A 20,001-nucleotide genomic window follows, 5' to 3' on the forward strand; every position below is an offset into this window, starting at 1 on the left:
ACTTGCCAGAACCCAAAACACAGTTAAACTTCAACAAAGCTTAAGATCTTTGAATTCCAATTTATATGCTGTGCTGACACTAGCAAACAAAGCCATTTACAGTTCAAATTTAAAGTTTGTGAACCTATATCATCAGTGTGGTGTCTTTTGCTCTTTTCTTTAGAAGAGCAAGAAAAAACAGCAAATGGAATACCTAAGTACAATCATTTGATCCGGGTCACCAGTCTGTTTTGCTTGCATTCTTTTCTCTTTCCTTCTCAAGATTAGGCACTAGAGTTAAGCAGACAGAGTGTAGGCCACCTGTAATTCATTTGCTCCTTATGTGTACTTTTGCTAATAAAATGTACACATTTACAGACCTTGCTTCTCTTTTTGGAACACTGTTCTTTATATCAATCTATCGGCATATATTGTGCCATACATTAATAACCTTGCTTTTCTTCCTTTCAGTTTTTGGTATTTTCCATGCACTTAAAATGCTCCATCACTCTCCTGCAGGTGCATCTGCTGCATGAACATCATATTCTCCTATTTTTTATTTCTTATTTTAAATTAATTTAATTGAAATTACCTTTGTCATGTGTGGTATATGTTTCACGTACAGAAATCTAAGTACTGAAAAGGTTTGACACAGCCATCAAATTTTGTGATATTTACTCTGCCTTGACAAAATTTTGCTGAAGGAATTTTACAACCAGTGTTTCTCTGACTTGTTTCTCAAATGCAGATTAATTTTTCATAGTAAAAAAAAAAAAAAACAAAAACAAAAACAAAAAAAAAAAAAAAAAACAAACCACACATCTTTATTCCATTATAGGAATACACAATAGATGTCTTCTTCCGTCAGAGATGGAAAGATGAGCGGTTAAAATTTAAGGGCCCAATGAATATTCTTCGATTGAACAATTTAATGGCCAGCAAAATCTGGACCCCAGATACGTTTTTTCACAACGGGAAGAAGTCGGTTGCTCATAACATGACAATGCCTAACAAGCTTCTACGAATCCAAGATGATGGAACTCTTTTGTACACCATGAGGTATGTATTTTTATTTTTTCTCTGCTCATGCTATTTCTTGATGCAATTTTTCCAGTTATCAATTATGTAAGGTTCCAGGAAGATTCTTATTTCTTTTAGTTTGTAACCCAACACCAAAACACCAAGAGAACTTCTTCTCTGATTCTGTTACAAATCTATTCAAATAGATCAGTGTTTTCTATGTGTTCCTCAGTTCTCATGAACACGTAACATATTAAAAGATACAGACAATCTGCATAAAACACTTTAAAGCCTATAGATTTTTTTTTTTTTTTTGGGAATTGTTTTAGAACTGCTAAGGATACTCAAGCGTTTATGCTCTGTCTCAGAACAATTAGACTAGCGTATAACTTCGGTCTGTTGCAGCACACAACAATAGACTGCTTGAATCATTAGGCAGATTTATTACTGAGATCACTGGAAACAAGAAAATAAATCATAATCACAGAATGTCTTAGGATGGAAGGAACCTCAAAGGTCACCTTGCTCCAGCCCTCCTGCCGTGGATTGGGTTGCCAAACACTAGATCAGGCTGCCCCATACCTCCATCCAACCTGGCTTCGAAAACTTCCAGGGAGGGGACATTTAACATCTCTGAGCAGCCTGTACGGGTATCTTATCACTTTCTCAGTAAATAATGTCTTCCTAGCCTGCATCCTAAATCTCCTCACTTTTAGTTTAAATCTCGTTCTTTTAAAGTTCTTCCTTGTCCTATCACTATCCAACCATGGAGAAAGTTGATACTATGCTTTCCAATAAACTCTCTTCAGGTACTGGAAGTCCCCAGTGAGGTCAAACTGAAGCAAGAAGGCTTCGTAAAACAGGCTAAACAGGCCAGGCAGTCTTTAGTAGATCCTGACCACCAGACATCCTTAATTGGTCTTATCCTGAATTTTAATCCACAAGCTCTCAATATAGTCATGGCTCTTTTTCAGAGACATATCTTTGGAATCTATCCACTCCTTAACACAAAAAACAACTCCTCATCCCCAGTTGCCCTGCCTAGATCTTCTGAAATATTGCAGCCCATTTTTAAAAAAATTTTTTTAATTGTAACTTGATGCATTGCAACTGATTTTTATCTATTCTGTTGTATATTTTAGTGTATTTTAAAACTCATAATTAAAGCCTGTAATTATAGTATTCCAGTTGTGAGATTTGTCCTGCCAGGTTTCTGTGGTATCAGTTAGGTCATAGTTTTCTAACTGCTCCATGGTTTCCATTTCTTTCTGCTTATTTCCTATGCTTGCACATTGGTGCAGAGGTATTCTGGCTGGATTATTGGCCTCATTATCTTCATGGATAAACCCTACCAAATTCCTGTGGGGAAAAATCTGAGGATTTCCAGTCACTTCCTAAAGTGACATTAAAAAAAAAAAAAAAAAATTAAAAGAAAAGTGAATTTGTCTCTTCCCTATCACTCTGCATTGTGTCCTTAAATTCTTCCTAACAAGAACTATGCAGAAAATGTACTTTACACTTCAATAACTATTTTTTAATATATCTAATGACAGGATTTTATTTAAAGTTTTCATTTTTGCTTCTGGAAATGACTAGCAGTTGGCTGGTAAAATATAGTACATTTGGTCAGAAAAATAATTTATAAGTGTTATAAATGGTATATATGTATAGGCATAACCAATAAGCCCTTGTACTGAATGTTGAAGGGTAGGCTGCTAATCATATTATATGGTATTCAAGAAGTAAACTGTGACTTCCATTTATACAATTGATCTCAAATATTTCCAATTGTTTCTCTATGAAATGACTAAAATTCACTTCCTTCAGAATATACTCTAGTTACATTCTATGAAAGTAAACAACAGTGTTTGAAACCATTCTTCTCTTTAATAACAAGAAAGTAGATCAAGCCAAATAGAATCACTGAACACTTTCTATTTGTTTTAATTCCATGATGGAAAAACTGGAAAATCTGATTGGGAATACAATGACCGTGAACCATTGGGAGTGCAGGAAAATGTAGTTAATATTTGAGGATGGATGGATGGATGGATGAAGAGCAACATAAAGAGCAGGGAAAATTTCAACCCAAAGGGAACCTACAAGATAGGAAGGAGAAGCAGAGTTTTGATTAATTAAAGCTGAGTTAACTCACTGAGCTAAAAATAGTGGAAAATAAAAATGTCAAAACTTGTTTGAGATGTTTGAAATTGTTTTACTGTATTAATCCACGTATTTAATACAATGTTACTGGGAGTTTATCGCCAGATAAGCAAACGTAACATCTTGTAACAACAGATGAGCACTGTTAGCATGTTGTCATGCCTATAAACAAACACAAATGCTAATTACAAGTAACAGAGGATGAATAGCAACAGTTTTTTAAAACAGTACACTTTTTTCCCCCTACAATTTCACATTCAGACTCTTAAAAAAGGATAAAAGAAATGTGGCACACAGTCTTTTGCTAAGTCAACTGCATTTTATGTGGTTTTGTAATGAGATTTTCAGAGCCATATAATCACATATGTACCTCAGAATATTATGAGAAGAAAATGACAGTTCTTAAAAACCTTCAGTTACATAATTTATATTTTTATTTAAATGTCCCGTCCTCATAGTTTTGAGGTTGGCTCTTTTAATTTTTTGATGTAGTGTGTCAGTGCTTTCCAAAGGAACACATAAAAGGGAGGAAGCAAGAGCTGATCTAAATTTTAATTAGTTTAATATAACATTTCAGTTTCATCTCCTAAGTATGTATGTATATATATGAACTGTTCATTTTTGTGGAATTGATTTTCTTGTCCTGCTAACTGACTTAAATGCATAGTGATCTTTTTGCTTTTTAGGCTTACAGTCCAAGCCGAATGTCCAATGCACTTGGAAGACTTCCCTATGGATGCTCATTCATGCCCACTGAAATTTGGCAGCTGTAAGTGTATAACCAGAATTATGGTCTTTGATTAGTGAAAACCTAATATTGCTCAACCTTCATTTTAGTTAAAAATAAGTTGTTAAAGGGAGGTTTAAAACACAAGGTTGTGCTTTTTTTTTTTTAAATAAAATTGTAACTTGACACCTTGCAATTGTTTTTATCTATGCTATTATGTCTTTTAGTGTATTTTAAAACTTTCTTGGTACAATTTAACAGTAAATACTGTGCACCTAATTCAGCACTGTGCTGATCTGCTTTTATTCCAGAATACTAACCATACTGATGAATACAAGCCTAGGTGCCCATAAACTGTGTAGAATGTACATATTGTATTAATAAAGAGCAAGTAAAGACTTGGAAGAGTGTCTTCATATATTGAAATGTTTTCTTCCTCATTTTTAATCGTGTTTTCTTTTTCATTCTTTAGTTAAGGCAAAAACATATGGCTTCTTTTGATTTAAAAAAAAAAAAAATCATTCATTATCATATTGGCTAGTTAGATAGGTGGACTTTGATCTCAATATTGTTATTTTAACAGCAATATAAACTCATTCACCTGTATTAGCAATCCTTCTTCCTTGTGAATTAGGATTGCGCTGTATGTATTTCCTGTTTTTTCATTGCAATTATTATTTTTTTTTTCTGCAGTGTATATTTTGTTTCAGGCCCAGGAAATGGCATCCTTTTTTAAAGGAAACTATGTAATACCAATACATTCTGGCTCTTTTAATTTTTACTGTAGCCACCACAGGTTGCGAAACAGGTGATAGGCCACCATTAAGAAGATATTCACAAAATGAATGCTGTCAGAGCACTGTGCACATTCTTTCCATAGCACTGGTGTGTACCATTTCCGTAGAGTTTGGAGGGGAAAAAAAAAAAAGCAAATTTAATCAAGTCTATGTTTCTGATTATGCTGCCTCTCTAAAGGGAGGCCTTAACTGTTGAGATAAACGATAGAAAACTAATAATAGTTTTGCCATGGAGCCTTTTTCCCACTAAATATTTTATTACATTTATAGTACATAATGCAACTTAACTAAATAACACAAGAAATGTTAGCCAAAACCAGCTACTGATGAGTAATACTTATATATATGTGCACAGTAAGATGCATGTATGAGGGAGAAAAAGACTCAATGTAGCCTCAAAACAACTGATATAAAACAATCATAGAATCATAGAATCACCAAGGTTGGAAAAGACCTAAGAGATCATCCAGTCCAACTGTTCACCTATTCCCAATAGCTCCCACTAAACCATGTCCCTCAGCACAACATCCAGCAAATTAAAAAAAAAAAAAAAAAACCTATAATAATGAAACTGATACTTAGGCTATTCAGTTACTTCATAGCATGACTTGATCTGCACTGCTAAGGTAAAAAAACCTTCTGAATAGGTATATTGGACTTTGTGTGAGATTTGCTTTTTGTTTTCCTTTTCTATTTGTTTTCACTACTAATTTGTTCTTTGTTCTCTTCCTGTGGTTTCTGCATTTCCAGTAAAAAGCAGGTTTAAAAGTGTAACTGTGAGAAAAGTGATTTTAGGGAAGCTGTCTTTTCTCTTTGTAGTCACTTGTGCTCCAGCCAGTTGGCACACAGTGAAGGCTTATTTCTGTTCATTTTGAAAGGCTTATCACTCACTTCTTTAACTAGAACTCATTTCTAGGCTTTCATTTTTCATCTTTCATTCTGGGACTGAATTTAAATGATAAATAGTGGTTAAAGAAATAAGCCAAAATCCTGAGGATTTGGTTTAGCTGAAGCAAGTCTGCCAATGGTATATGTTTGTCATATCTCCTCATGTATGCTGCTAATCTTACACTGCTAAGAGGATCATCAGCCTGCAAGATTGTCTCAGTTTCTTTCTTGTGCTCAAGAGAAAAGCTGAGCTGGATGTACTGAAGAAGCTGTAGCTTAATAAATTGCCATTCTTCATCTTTATCAAAAAGTCTAACCAACAGTGGAGAGCATAGGGGCAAATTGGAAGTTGGCAAGGTTAATGATTTGCATTAAAGTAGAGGGCTTCTTGTGGGAATATGGGTAGTTCGAAGGGAAGTATTAAACATCTCTGCGTGCTGCCTGCCTGCTGTGTTAGTCCTACAGTTTATGGCAAGTTGAATGAATAAGCATCTTTCAAGGCCCGCAGGGATTTCTCAAGTGAAAATGTTTACAGTCCAGCAAAAATGTTGCTTTTTTTTTATTTTTACCTCACTGCAGATATGGATAAGGTTTCAAATATACTTGTCTCAGTCAATCAAATGAGCACACAATTTCTTCCATTAGTGTTTTACTCTTTTCCTTTCATACTCTATTTGTTTATGAGGGTATTAGATTGGAAAAACTTGTGAGATATATTCATTATTTTTTTTTTTTTACTTGTTGAAGAGACATTAATGCTATCATACAGTGCTGATTTGCTTCCTTTTTAGTTTATTTTGACTGACTAGGATTAAATGTATGTTTTCTGATGAATGTAATGAGGAAGCAGATTGTTTAATGTCATTATGCCCCAAAGACAGATCTAAGAGGTTAAGGCACTGACCTTCTGCAGGTATTTTAAGAGCATTGTCACAGAACCTGTTTCCCCATACTCAGGTATGAATTACAAAACATTTGTGATACACTACCAAAGGGAGAATAGGGAAATAGAAGGTGAGAACAGTATAGAAATGAATTTTAAAAAAGACTGTGTACTCTAAATGTTAAAAATCACTGTTCTTTTCACCTGATCTGACTTTTTGTGACTTTTAGGATTCATACATAGTGGATCTGTGACAGTATGGAAGAATTATTGTTTGCAATTTATACAAATAAATCATGATTAATAAACACACAAATGCATGCTCTGATCCCATGCAGCCATAAGCATTTACCCTAGTAAAGTTATTTAGAATATACAGGTGTTTTTGCTAGATATTTTAGTTCTCTGAAGTTTCCTTTTGAAAGGTAATTAAGTAGCTCTTCGAAGTAGATGAATTTGGATGTAACTTGTTTGGTTAAAATAACTGATAAAATATCATATCTTATTTCCACAGATGCATACACAACATCAGAAGTGACGTATATTTGGACTTATAATGCTTCAGATTCTGTACAGGTGGCACCAGATGGTTCAAGATTGAATCAGTATGATCTTTTGGGCCAAACAATTGGAAAAGAGACAGTTAAATCAAGTACAGGTTAGTAAAAAAAAAAAAAAAAAAAAAAAAAAAAAAAAAAAAAAAAAGTTTTAAGAAAAAGCACTCACTTCGCTGTAATGAGTGTAGGCTTATAGTAATGGTAAGCTACTGAAAAAAGTTATTAGCCATAGTTTATTACATATAACTCAAAGCAGTGAGTTTTTTCAAGTCAAAAAGTAGCAAATAATAATAGAAGTGAACTGCTCCCCAGTGACATTTTTTTTTAATACTCAGTCTTGAATACTAACAATTGTAATCCAAGGCTTGGATGGTTGTTTAATTTCATATGGTAAATAATGCTTTTTGTCTACTAAATGGTAAAGTATTCTATTTTCAACCATTTTTTATCTGTCAGCATGTTTTTTTCTTAAAAACATTTATAATAATATAATATTTAATAAGATATATATTTAATAATAGTTGGATTATTCTACTTGGCTCTAAACTATGATCCTACATATGTCAGGCGATGATTCTATGACTGTAGGCAGAGTTCTTAGGGTGCTTTGTGTGAATGCAGAGGGTTGCTTATATTAAGAAGCCTGCAGCACTGAAATTCTTGTCAAGACATAGAACAGTTCATGTAAGTTCCTGAAAACTGATCTTTTGTGGATCTTAGTAGGAATAAGATGTAATTTTACCCAAATTTAAATCTTCTTGTATACTGTGGGATGCCTCCTACTACACAGTACATTTTGTTCAATTTAATTACAGTACATTTGGTTCACATAAATGTGCCAAACTTTATTTTACTATAGAATCTGACTTTCTGAAGACTATAAACTTTTTTTTTTGTGGCACATTAGGTGAATATACAGTAATGACGGCTCATTTTCACTTGAAGAGAAAAATTGGTTATTTTGTCATTCAGACGTACCTCCCATGTATCATGACTGTCATTCTCTCTCAAGTCTCATTCTGGCTGAACAGAGAATCTGTACCGGCCAGGACAGTTTTTGGTGAGTACATTGAGTGGCATGTGTTATTTGCAATAGCTGAAGCTGTTAGGAAGCGTTTTTGAAGTGTGCTTGGTAGAGCCCTTTTTTTGTTTAATTTACTTTGCAGAACGTGGCATTATTTTTAGTTGAAATAACTTTCAGCAGCATCTTACAGAACTCTAGGGAATACCAAATCTTTCAGAAATCAGCGCAAGTGAGAACTGCTCCTATATTCTTTCCTCTCTTCTGTGAAAATATTTTCCATTAAATAGAATGTAATTGTGAAATTCCCATTTAAAATTTAATTTACATTGTTTTCTGAAATGTCTTTCTTCCACTGATATTACTCAATCATTTTGACACATAATAAATATGTACATTTCTAAGTATGCTTGTAAATTAAGCAAATTAAGGACCTGAATTATTTGAATGCATTAAAACTTGCAAACTGCAGTTCTTCAAAGTAAATCTTTTTCTGTGAGCCTAGTAAATCTTTCTCGCTTATTCAAACTGGAATGTACCTTAGGATAGTGAATAGCTTTAGTAGTGAAGTATGATAGCATTTTTCATAAATTAAGATTTTGTTCTTTTCCTTAGTAAAACAAAGCAACAAATGTCTTTTTAAATACATACAACTTAGAATTCTTCTAATCTGTTTGATTTTTAAAGAATAAGATAAAAGTGCAACAAAAATAATGCCTATTTGGAATCAGCTATCAAAGATACTGTATAAAATCTTATGGTTAATCATTAGTAAACACCACACAATCTTCAAAAAATACGCCAAATTCAAATAAGTCATGCACAATGAAGCACTCACAGTCTCTCTTGGTAGAGGAAATGCCACAAAACATATCATGAAAATTGCAGGTTTGAATATGAACCTTATTGAAGTCAGATGAAACGAGTCAGCAGTTTTAGATGCACTAGAATTCTACCATGTTTTCCTAGTCATTTAACAGACAGTTACAATATTTTTTTCTTCAAATTCTTCTGTCAATTTGTACACTTCTGTTTATCAAAACACACTTTTTTAATGAATTTTTCCATACACTTTCCTTGTACAATGGCAAATACTATACCTCCATCCTTGTCCTTTTCTGTACCATTTCCTATACGTTTAGGACACTGTAGCTGGTTTGTCTATAAACAGCTTCCATCTTCTTTCCCTAAAATATAGTGTTATAGTATCACCAGCAACAAGTCACTAAGATAATTTTCCTGCAGCCTTACCTCCCTTCCTGCATATATCTTTCTTGTTCTGTATTTTTTATTTAACTTGTATTTGGGGTAAAGAAATAATATCTGCATAACAGCCTGCAAATTTAATTGGATCAGACTTAAGTGTATTCTGGATAATGAACAATATGTACTAATGAACAATGTGATGTAATCATTTTGCCTGTATCAGGATGTCTTGGAAAAACTGAGTGGAATGTCCACAAGAGCAGAACCAGGCCACCCATGACTTAAAATCCAAAATATATTGACTAAGCACAATGGGTATAGGGAGCAGATAGCAATTTCTATCCTAGTATTTTATTTCTGTCAAACATGCATACACCTCAGCGCTAGTTATGGTCTCATTCCCCACCTGAGACCAGCCTGGACTGGCACTTTAAACCCTGGATGCTTGCACTGAGCATCTGATGAGTCTGGTCTCTGCCTGATGGAGCAGCAGTTGTATCACATGCTTAGCCTTCTGCACAGGGTTGGATGTCGCTGCAAGAGCTATTTTCTAATTTTTTTACATTTCAAATGAGATTGTCAGTGTAAGCTGCTAATGGTTGCTCTAATCATGTAGCCCCAGGCGAATCTCCCAGTCTTTCTCCATACCTACTGGCAGCAGTTGTCACAGGGATTTCTATTGCCCTCTTGTCTCCAGCCTAAATATGTTACAAAAATGTGAAGTTATCCACACTTGTATAACAAAGTTCCTCTGTTGCTTCTTAAAGCTTTCTGGTTCATTGAATTAATCCTGACAGAGCTGCACGGATTCATTCAGGGTGTTGTTTGTTTGGGTGTTGCTTTCAGCTAGACACTACCCAGTAATACAGAAATCCTGCTAAGATAGTAAAATCAGGTGCTTCCAGCATGAAGTGTAAACTTGCAAGAGAGCTTACTATACATTTGTACTGATCATATTTAATATTTTTATATTAAGTGGTTTCTTACAAGATACTCATCTTCGCATTGTATAGTGATTATAAAGATATTAAAAATATGATTAAGATGAAAGCATTAGTTTTGATAAAGCATTTATAAGAATGGATGAGATTTTTTTCAAGTGTCTTAAGAGTTACCAAGTCCTGGGAAAGATTAAATGTTTGAGTACTGTTCTTTCAAAGAAATGTAACCTCTAGTTATTCAAAGCTCCACGTATCACTTGGTATTTTATGTTTGAGAGAAGATACTATTCTTTCTATTTTCTCTTGTGATGTACTTTCAAGCTGTAGTTTAACATTATGGACTTGATATAATGAGTATTCTTTTATAGTTGAGCTCCTTAATCCCTTTCCTTTATGGCATCTATTTAATATATTTGACCTAAGCTGTCCAAAAAGAACAGTGGCTTAATGCTCTATTGTTTCATCTTTAAATTATTGGAAGAAAAAGAATTTATCACTGTTAAGTAAATAAGTATTGAATGTGTTTTCTCTAACAGACAAACTTGAAAAGTATTTGTGTTTTTAATGAAAGGGAATAAGCCTGGTTTATAATTTCTTCATTTAGTGCAAGATTACTATCTATTTCATTTAGTAATGTTTTTATTGTTCTGCATTTATTATCAACAATATTAGCAAAGCAAATCTTGCACAGGTTATTGAATTTTCACTTCATTTTCAATGGGTCATAACATTTAAAAACATCACATGTATTTGAATTGCAAGGTTCGAGGCAAGCCACAGAAAAATAAGAAATCATCTTTCTTAGAACAGTAGGTATTGTTTTAACTCCTTCAGGGTAGGAATGAGGATATTAGAATAGATGCAGTAAGATGTGTATTCTATGATCCCCAAAGCGAGCAAGGCAAGAACTGAAATAACAGCTGTGTTATTTTGTTAGTACACTTCCAATATGCAGTGTTCTAAACTCAAACTTTATTCTCATTTTATTCTTATGCTACAACCCTTTCCCTGTTTGTTCTTGGTTTAACTTTTCTGAATCTATATCAATATACATTTTGAAACAAAAAGCTATTTAGACCTTAAATAGACAGGCTTTTTGATTCTGCAAATACAGAAATAGGATCCTTACACAAGTTCAGGTTGCTTATGTGGTTATTTTTACAAGAGAATTGAATGAGGTAGACCCTGCCTTTTGAACAGTTCTGTATATACATGTATCTTTGTCCTATTTTCTTAAAAAAAAGAAGCCTCAACTATCTTTCTTTCAGAGGCCACAGTTTATCTTGTCTCCTTAGAGATAAACTTCCACTCAGAACTTGCATCCTATAGCTGCTTAGTAGGGGAGTTCTGTTAACATAGACATAACACTCAAGTGATATTCAATGGGAAGCACATATGATAAGCAGTAGCACTTGGTTAGAGACAGAGCTGGCTGCCAACAAACTAATGCTTTCCCAGCTCAGTGCTATCCCAAGACTGTAGCTTGTGTGTTAATGGAAGCATAATCATATGAGACTTGTGTGGGAGCTGGAGTAGACTACTCTTGCAATTCAGCTTTGGGAATTGGCTTGTAGGTTGTTGGTTGTTTTGTATTGTATTCTCATGTAATGCATATGCACATAAACAGTATGGTGTGTAGTCAAATTACTCTAATATCACACTATTTCCAGAGCTTATCTGATTTTGTTTAGTGTCCCAACCTTTTAAACTGTAGTAAAATTCATTAGTAGTTATTTCCATAAAAGAGAGATCAGACATTACTTTCTCTTGTATTTATTAACCTATTCAGTTTTTTTTTTTACCAGGTTAAGTGATCTAATTAACCTTAAAAAAAAAAAAAAAATCAATCTTTTTTTGTTATATATAACAAGTGTGATAAAAGATGAAGTTGTGAAAAGAGCAGCATATTCTAAGATCTGAAACACAATTTAAGGATTTTGTGCAGATTATTTGAAAAGCTGAAGTACTTATTTTGTTACAGAATGTCCTTCTTGTGATTTGTAGGATTCATTTTCAAAGGAGATATTTACATTCCAATACAGTACAGATAGGATATAATTTAGACAACTAAGTCTGTTCAAATTAGAAAAAGAATTTGTTACACGAGGAGTAGAATTAGGATCTGAAAGAACCTGTCCTTGCTAAGGAATAGGCTGAATTTGCACACATACATCAGCATGAGCCTAGTCGTCATCACTGAATTTAACTTCATTATGTATGTGCCAGGTCCTTCAATTTCACTGTGTTTTCAGTTAGGTATATTTTGGGTTTCCTTTTTCAGTCATTGTCTGGCTGTTACCTATACTGTTTAGCAACAGACATTGTTTGCTGAAAGGAAGCTGCCTAGTTTTAAACAATTCTTGAATAATATCTGTGCATTCTGGCATCCAGAATATGTCAAAGCCAGTATTTTTCACAGATGCAAATTTAATGTCAGTGAGAGATGTTCAATTTTACAGTCCTGTAGATGTATATCTTGTATTCAGTGAGCAGATGCGGTTTCAAAAGCTCCACTGTAAATCCTAGGCAATCAGATAGCTCCATTCTTAGCTTGAATGGATAAATCTGAAGTGCTAAAAGATTTTTTTTTTTTTAGCATTCATAGGCATATACCTTCGTGTTACTACAACTTTCCTTCTCAACAGTATATTTGCCATCAAGTACAGAATGATTGATCTTATTAAGAGAAGAGAAATGTTATCAAAATGATCTATTAAAGGTTTCATTTCTTGACCTTTTTTAAAAGCAAACTGATGAGTATTTTTGCATCTTATAAGATAGTGCTTGCCCCTGTTTTTCTGACACAGTGCCATCATATGATGGCAGTGTGGACGAGAGGAATTATAGAAGATAGTTCTTGACCTGTACATAAAGTGTAGTCTTTCTTCATCATAGTGAGGTAAGATTCCGTCACTACATAGCCTTTGAAATTATTTAGACTGTTCAGAGTAATATATGATTTAGTGAAGGAGATTGTTTCCCTCTAATATTTTGACTGCCTCTTATTGTAGGGAGAATGCTTTATATTAAAACTTTAGTTCGTAAGTGTTATTGCTAAGCAGCGATAGGGAAAAGGTTATTTTCATTTATTCCTTTTTCTTAAAGATGGCTTGAAGTTACTGTTGTTTCAAGTTACCTAGTATGCAAAATCATCTGTTGTTTGACTGAAGAATAGGAAATGAAAATTGCTGGAGTTGTCTAAGATCAGAGTATCGCAAACTAAACTTTCCATATATTTTTTTCCCATTCAATTCAGGTTAAATGAATGTGACAGCTTGAATTTATAGAATGAAGGAATAAATTAAAATACATTGGCAGCTGTCTGACAATACACTGAAACACAGTCACAAAGTTGCTTGGCTTGTTGAACTTTGCAGAGAAATTGTCAGCTGGTAGCAAGATGCAAGATGTAAATTCATGTTGTTTTAATTGAGACTAGAAAAGGTCAACAGTTAATCTTAAATAAGATTTCTGAAGAAGACAATGGATCTTCAAGAAGCTTAGTTTATTCTAAAATGTAGGTCTTAAACAGGAGACTACCTTATCAACTGCATATATTTGCATATGGATAAGGTCATTGTATTTCTGAGAAACAATCACTTCACTGATACTTCTGTGTAATTAAAATTATTTCTCTCTAGCTCAAGACCTGTGTTAAAATTTGCATGTCATAATTTTGAATAGATAGACTACATTTTCCCTGAAGTGCAGAAAATAATTAAGCCATATGTTGTGTGTCAAAGGAGAAAAAATTCTTCACAAAACACATTGTCTACCCATTTCCATACAACAAAATGTGCTTCCTTGTCATTGTACAGGCTTTAGATAACAACAGCACAACTGACTCCAGGCTAAATCCCCTTCTTTAATATGTGCAGGCCAAAAAATAGCAATTAATGAACTATGTCTGCTTAAATTTGTGGATACTGAGTGAATCAGCAGATGTTTCTGTGCCTTGTCTTCCTTTTGGAATTATGACCTCTGGAAGCACTTCTTGAGAGAGCAGCACAGGTTGAGTCCACTTAGCTTTGCTCTGTCATCCTCTGTAACAATCACAGAGGTAAAAATTCTTCACAGAAATGATAGAAATTGCAACTCCTGAAAAGGTCTGAGTAGGTGTAGCTGCTGCTTCTCTTCCCTCTTCCATGGAGGTTAAAGTGTTTATCTTCTAGCAGAAGAAAAGTCTCATCTAGGTTGATCCTGCATAACCTAGGTAAAAGATTGCTAACAGCAGAGGATCTGACTTAGGGAGTGTGACTTTTCTGTAGGGATTCCTGTGACAACAATATTATGAGTTTGCAGTTGTTGAAGCTGTTACTAATTTCACTGCTGTGGAAGCTACTTAGCCTGTCAATCAAGTACAAGTTTGCTGATGTATGCTAAGTATTTCACTTTGTCTTGCTTTTTTTTTTCTGGAAACATAAGTAATGGTGTGCCACAAAGGGAATAGTTTAGTTTGTCTAAGTGTGATTCAGCCTTGGGTGTAAGAACTGATTTGCCTAAGGAATGAAGATTTCATTTCTGGCTGTGAGTTTCTTCGTGCTAAAATATTCAGAATAACGGTCTAATCTTTCCTTCAGAAGTATCCCTTTTCTGATTTTTTTTTTTCTTGTAGAATTTCTGGCGTCCTGCTGGGTTCTCATTAAGCATTGTAAAGTGTTTTTAACAACTGTTACAATGAAGAAGAACGCTCGTGGATCAAGTCTTATTTTCTCACGTATCATATACAGTTGTAAAAATCTCTTAAAATCAGTATTTTTTTCTAGGAAAAAAACCTTGTCTGAAAATCTGAATGAAAAGTTAACCTCTTTAGGTCTTCAACTGTGTCGTTGGTTGATTGGTAAGAAATTGAATTGAAAACATATATATTTAATTATCTCTACTAAAAAGAGTGTCAGATTTTATATACTGTTGGAAAGATGAATGCCAGACTTGTAGCCATTGCAGTAAAAACAGGTATTTGATAGGCAGCTGTATAAAACTTTTCTTATTAAAATACCTAAGAAAAAAAGGTTTAAAAGAGTATCTGTAAATAAAGAGATCTGTAAACACAGTTTTAAATTAAATTTAAACACTGACTTTTAAATAATGATCTTGGACTTAAATTCTTCAAAAGAACTCCAGACACTGCCTTTAATACGACGCCACCTTAGATAAGCAAATTTCCACTTTGTTTTGTTTTGTATTTTAACATTCAAAATCCAAGTAAAATTGTTGGTGGTTTTTTTTTTTTTTTTTTTTTTTTTTTTTTTATCTCCTTACAGGAGTTACTACTGTGTTGACAATGACAACACTGAGCATCAGTGCTCGAAATTCACTCCCCAAAGTAGCATATGCAACAGCTATGGATTGGTTTATCGCTGTTTGTTATGCATTTGTATTCTCTGCACTAATTGAATTTGCAACTGTAAATTATTTCACAAAACGAGGATGGGCCTGGGATGGAAAAAGTGTAGTGAATGATAAGGTAAGTCCTAAAGAAATAGCCCTATTTCTAATCAAGAGTAGTAAACAACTATAATACTTTTTTTTAAGTTGGCTATTACTAGAAAACATGTGATCTTTAAATCATAAGAAAAGACATTGATAGGTGAGGGAAAATAAAGGATGAATAAGGTAGGACTGAGAATACTATTTAGAACTTCTAGAAGTAATTTTCTTCATCATATTGGAGCTTAACTAGCACCTTTATCTTTGAATCACTTTGAAACATAAATCATACATAGATTCTGAGAAGTTGCTAACCAAAAATATCCGGTCCTACTGTACAATCAGATCATTCACTAATCGTTGCGTTTGAGGTGAGTAGTGTCATTAGTGACATGAAAAAAAGTTTTATCTGGGCTTCCTGAATATATGCAATATACATGTATGTATACATGTGTATGTATCTGCATCATTTTCATGCCATAGTTATCAATTGGTCATTTCTTTAATCCATATCATTTAATATGTGAGGAAAAGCTATATAAGAATTTTTCTTTCTCAAAATGAGGCTACTTCAATTTTTAGCAGTGTTTAATATATTTTCTTCCCCATTATCAGCTTATAATAGCTTATTCTTGTGACAGTAACCTTTTCATAATGTTTCTGAGGAAAGTGGAGGAAGTTCACAGCAGTTAACAAGAAAGCCTGGTGAGGTGACAGGATTATTATCCTGTAGCTTGTGACCACACTGTGTCACAAGGTCCTAAGCCATCTAGCTGTACACAATACAAAACAGAATGAATTTCATTAAATGACTGGCCCTTGTCTGGATTGCCTGCTAATTTCTTTCAGGGCAAGTCTTAAATGCATGCTTTAAACCAGAGTAAAGGAAATCATCAAACAAACAAACCCTAGGAACTCTATATTCTTTGCTTATATTTATTTAATTTTATAAATATTTTGTAAAATCTGATGGTGTTGTGAAGCATCTGGGTGAAAGCTTGTTCACTTTGAGACAAGCTTCCCTGCACTGTACCAAACACTGTCTGCTAAGAATCTAAATTCAACACACAAGGCTTGCTCTGAAAGTGGTGCCTCCTATATTATTATTATGGCCCATGACATTAAAGGACCATGTTGGCAGAATGGCAGTGGGTTCAATTCTTCCCATCAATATCCTGTTAAGTTTTCTTGCCATGTGAAAGTGGCAGCAGTGGGGCAGCCTAACAAAATGATGTCTGACATGGAAGTATGCATGAAGCAAAGTTATGTCACTGAATTCCTCCTTATGTTAAAAAATGGCACCCACTGACATTCATGGACACTTGCTAAATGTTTATGGAGATCAAACAATGTGAGTTTAGTGAGGTGGTGGGTGATGCATTTCAGCAGTGGCAACAGCAACAGTGAGTCATCTCCACTGGTTCAGATTTGTATGAGTGCAGCACAAAAGTTTTTGTTCATTGCAGGTGAAAATGCATAGTTAATGGTGGTTACTATGTTGAAAAACACTGTTCTGTAGCTGAGAATTTGCTGAAACAGTCCTGTTGTGCTCTTTGTATCTATTGTGGTTTCCATAGATATAAATAGGAACATTACTTTCAGAGCAACCTATTTATTTTGTATTCCTTATTTTTTCAGGAAATAGGTTATGGGAGTATAATTTTATTCCACAGAAAATGCAAGAGTGTTATTGTGATCTCTATTAATTGTGACTACTATCTCTGCTTTTAGAGATGTGATGCAACCTTCAGCAATATATGAACCTTAGTAGCATATTAAAGTCCAGAAGAACTCCTAGGAAGCAACATTTTATGATTAAGAAAATAGTCTATTCCTATTTTATGTAGTAAGAGAAAGTGTTTGGACAAGGCAGTGAAAAGTTTTTTATTTGGATGTGCAAGCCAGGGGTCTCAAACTATATTTGAGCTGCAAGATAAATTATAACTGTAGGTTGTTGGGTTGTGTTTTTTTTTTTGTTTTTTTTTTGTTTTTTTTTGTGAAAACTTAAGCCTCAATTTTTCCTTTTATACCTTGGAACAACTTTCAAGAATTGGCTTTGAAGGTGCATGCAGAAAATCAAAGTATGGCTAGCCTCCTATGCATAGAAGGAATAAGACATGTTTTGTGTGCCTACCTGCTTTGCGTACTCACTGTTGAAAAAGTAATCTTATGCTCCGGTATCTCTGCTATGCTGAAATGTGCTGCAGATCTTTTAACCTTCAACAGTGTAAACCAGTTTGGAGACTTTAGCTGACTTTGAGATGCATACTTTATTGTTATGCTTCACAAAGAAGTTGACTTGATAGAGCATTTTATTATTACTGTTATCAACATAGTATATCAGCAAAAATAAAAGGAGATATTTATGCTATATCAAGAACATAAAGTCGAAACTGAGAATCATTAAACCATAAAAGTATTTTCTTTGGAGGCAGTTACACTCTATCATCTTTTATTTAAGAAGCATCTATGTGATCATTTTTGTCTTTGAACTATGACTTTATATCACATTAAGCCTGAAAAATCTTTACTAGTGAGCAAAACTCCTGTTGAAGGCAACAGGATTTTTGTCCTATTACAAATTTAAGATTTAGCCCATACCTGCACTAAGTATAGCTAATGTTGTTTGGTGTCAATAATCCAGATTTAGTTATCTCATACATGTTTTTTTTTTTTTTTTTTTTTTTTTTTTTTAATATTGGGAGACATGTTTCTGTTTTTTTGTTTTTTGTTTTTTTTTTATTGGGAGCTATCTAATTTATTTAATGACTCCTCAGATAAAACTCTTTCTCCAGTCATTCAGAAAATTTAATCCATATGATATTAGTTGACAACTTTATTATTATTTAATCCAGTTGATTTGAAGAAGAGAAGAATATTAGAGGAAGATATTATGTATATTAATTTTCCTTGTCAGTAAGGATCAGAAAAGCAGCTGAATACACCTACACATAAAAACTATTAATAACATCTAATTTATCTAGAAGATTGGAAGTTTTTCAGAATTCTGAAATTTATCCCCAATGTTATATGAACATTAACTTTTAATTTAAACAGCTGTTCTACAAAATTTTGATCACTTCACTATAAAGAGTGCACAGAATCACAAACATGCCTTAATTTTCTGGTATTGATAGTAAGGTGGATGTGACAACATGTAGAAATTTTAAGCAGACATAACTTCTTGCTTGCTGAATAAAATTAACTGGTAATACTCCTAAATTTGTGTCAAATTTATAGTTTATGACTTTAGTGTCACAGAAAAAAATGTTAAAGCAGACTGTTCTGATTGATTAAATAATTTTGTCCTATCCCAATCCCTAATGCTACTGAAGGAAAAGCAATTCTTTTGACAAAGAGTACTCTTACTTGTATCCTGAAATTAGGATATACTAATTTTTTGCTTCTCAAATGATAGCAGTACAGGTGAAGTTTAATTTACTGATGGTTTCTTTTGAATGCATGAAGAACAATACATAATAGCTTAAAAATGTAGACTGTTACTGAAATTATTGGGGGTGACATATTATATCTTCTTTTCGGGTAGGATATGTTTTTCTTTAAATTTGAATTTACCACTGTTATACCTGACATTTATTTTAATATACTTATTGTTTGTTTTGCATTTGCGATTTTTATTATGTTGTCTGATATGGCAAATACACATTAACTATTTAACTTCATGCTGTCTCTAATAGAAAAAAGAAAAAGCATCTGTCATTAAGAAAAACAATGCCTATGCAGTGGCTGTTGCAAACTATGCTCCAAATATTACCAAGGACTCAGTTCTACCAACCATCTCCAAGAGCGCTACAACTGCAGAACCCAACAAGGCAAAACCAGAAGCGAAGCCACAGGAAGCAAAGAAGACATTCAACAGTGTTAGTAAAATTGACAGAATGTCTAGAATAGTGTTTCCAGTCTTATTTGGTACTTTCAATTTAGTGTACTGGGCTACCTATTTAAACAGAGAGCCTGTCTTACTTGGCTTTGCACCATCAACCTAAAACCTGAATTGCACTAAGGACTTAAAACATCATTCTAATCAGATAGGTTGTCCTCTATGTACAGTACGACTAATAACTGCTAATATGTGAACCATTATGTACAGAGTGTATATAGATGTCTTATCTGTGTATCTCCAAAGGAGGGACACAGTGTTAATTCATGGGTTTGTAAACAGATAGCACCCATGGCAAAAATAGCCAACTCTTTAAAAGTTATACCCAGGGGAGCTCTGTTAAACTAGGATTCAAATATACAGAATTATATTCTCTCCGTACAAAGAAATAAAGATATGATCCTACATAATTATTTAGGAACAGTATTTTTTTAATTTAAAGTTAAAATATTTTTCTATAAATAACTAATTCTACTTTAATGAAATGA

The 20,001-nt window shown here is 33.6% G+C and overlaps 1 protein-coding gene across 1 annotated transcript in view; it reads left to right on the forward strand.

Annotated features, from left to right (window-relative positions):
- GABRA2 (gamma-aminobutyric acid type A receptor subunit alpha2) overlaps window positions 1–19,619 on the forward strand; it is a gene marked incomplete at both ends in the record, with an annotated part of 50,358 nt that extends 30,739 nt beyond the window's left edge. Inside the window, 6 exons of the mRNA XM_079534856.1 lie at window positions 818–1,038; window positions 3,849–3,931; window positions 6,972–7,115; window positions 7,922–8,074; window positions 15,447–15,649; window positions 19,311–19,619. Coding sequence (XP_079390982.1) covers window positions 818–1,038; window positions 3,849–3,931; window positions 6,972–7,115; window positions 7,922–8,074; window positions 15,447–15,649; window positions 19,311–19,619 — 1,113 coding nt within the window. The remainder of the gene's footprint in view (window positions 1–817; window positions 1,039–3,848; window positions 3,932–6,971; window positions 7,116–7,921; window positions 8,075–15,446; window positions 15,650–19,310) is intronic.
- Window positions 19,620–20,001: the final 382 nt, after the last annotated feature.

This window comes from Tetrao urogallus (assembly GCF_951394365.1).
Source record: "Tetrao urogallus genome assembly, chromosome: 4".
NCBI lineage: Eukaryota > Metazoa > Chordata > Aves > Galliformes > Phasianidae > Tetrao > Tetrao urogallus.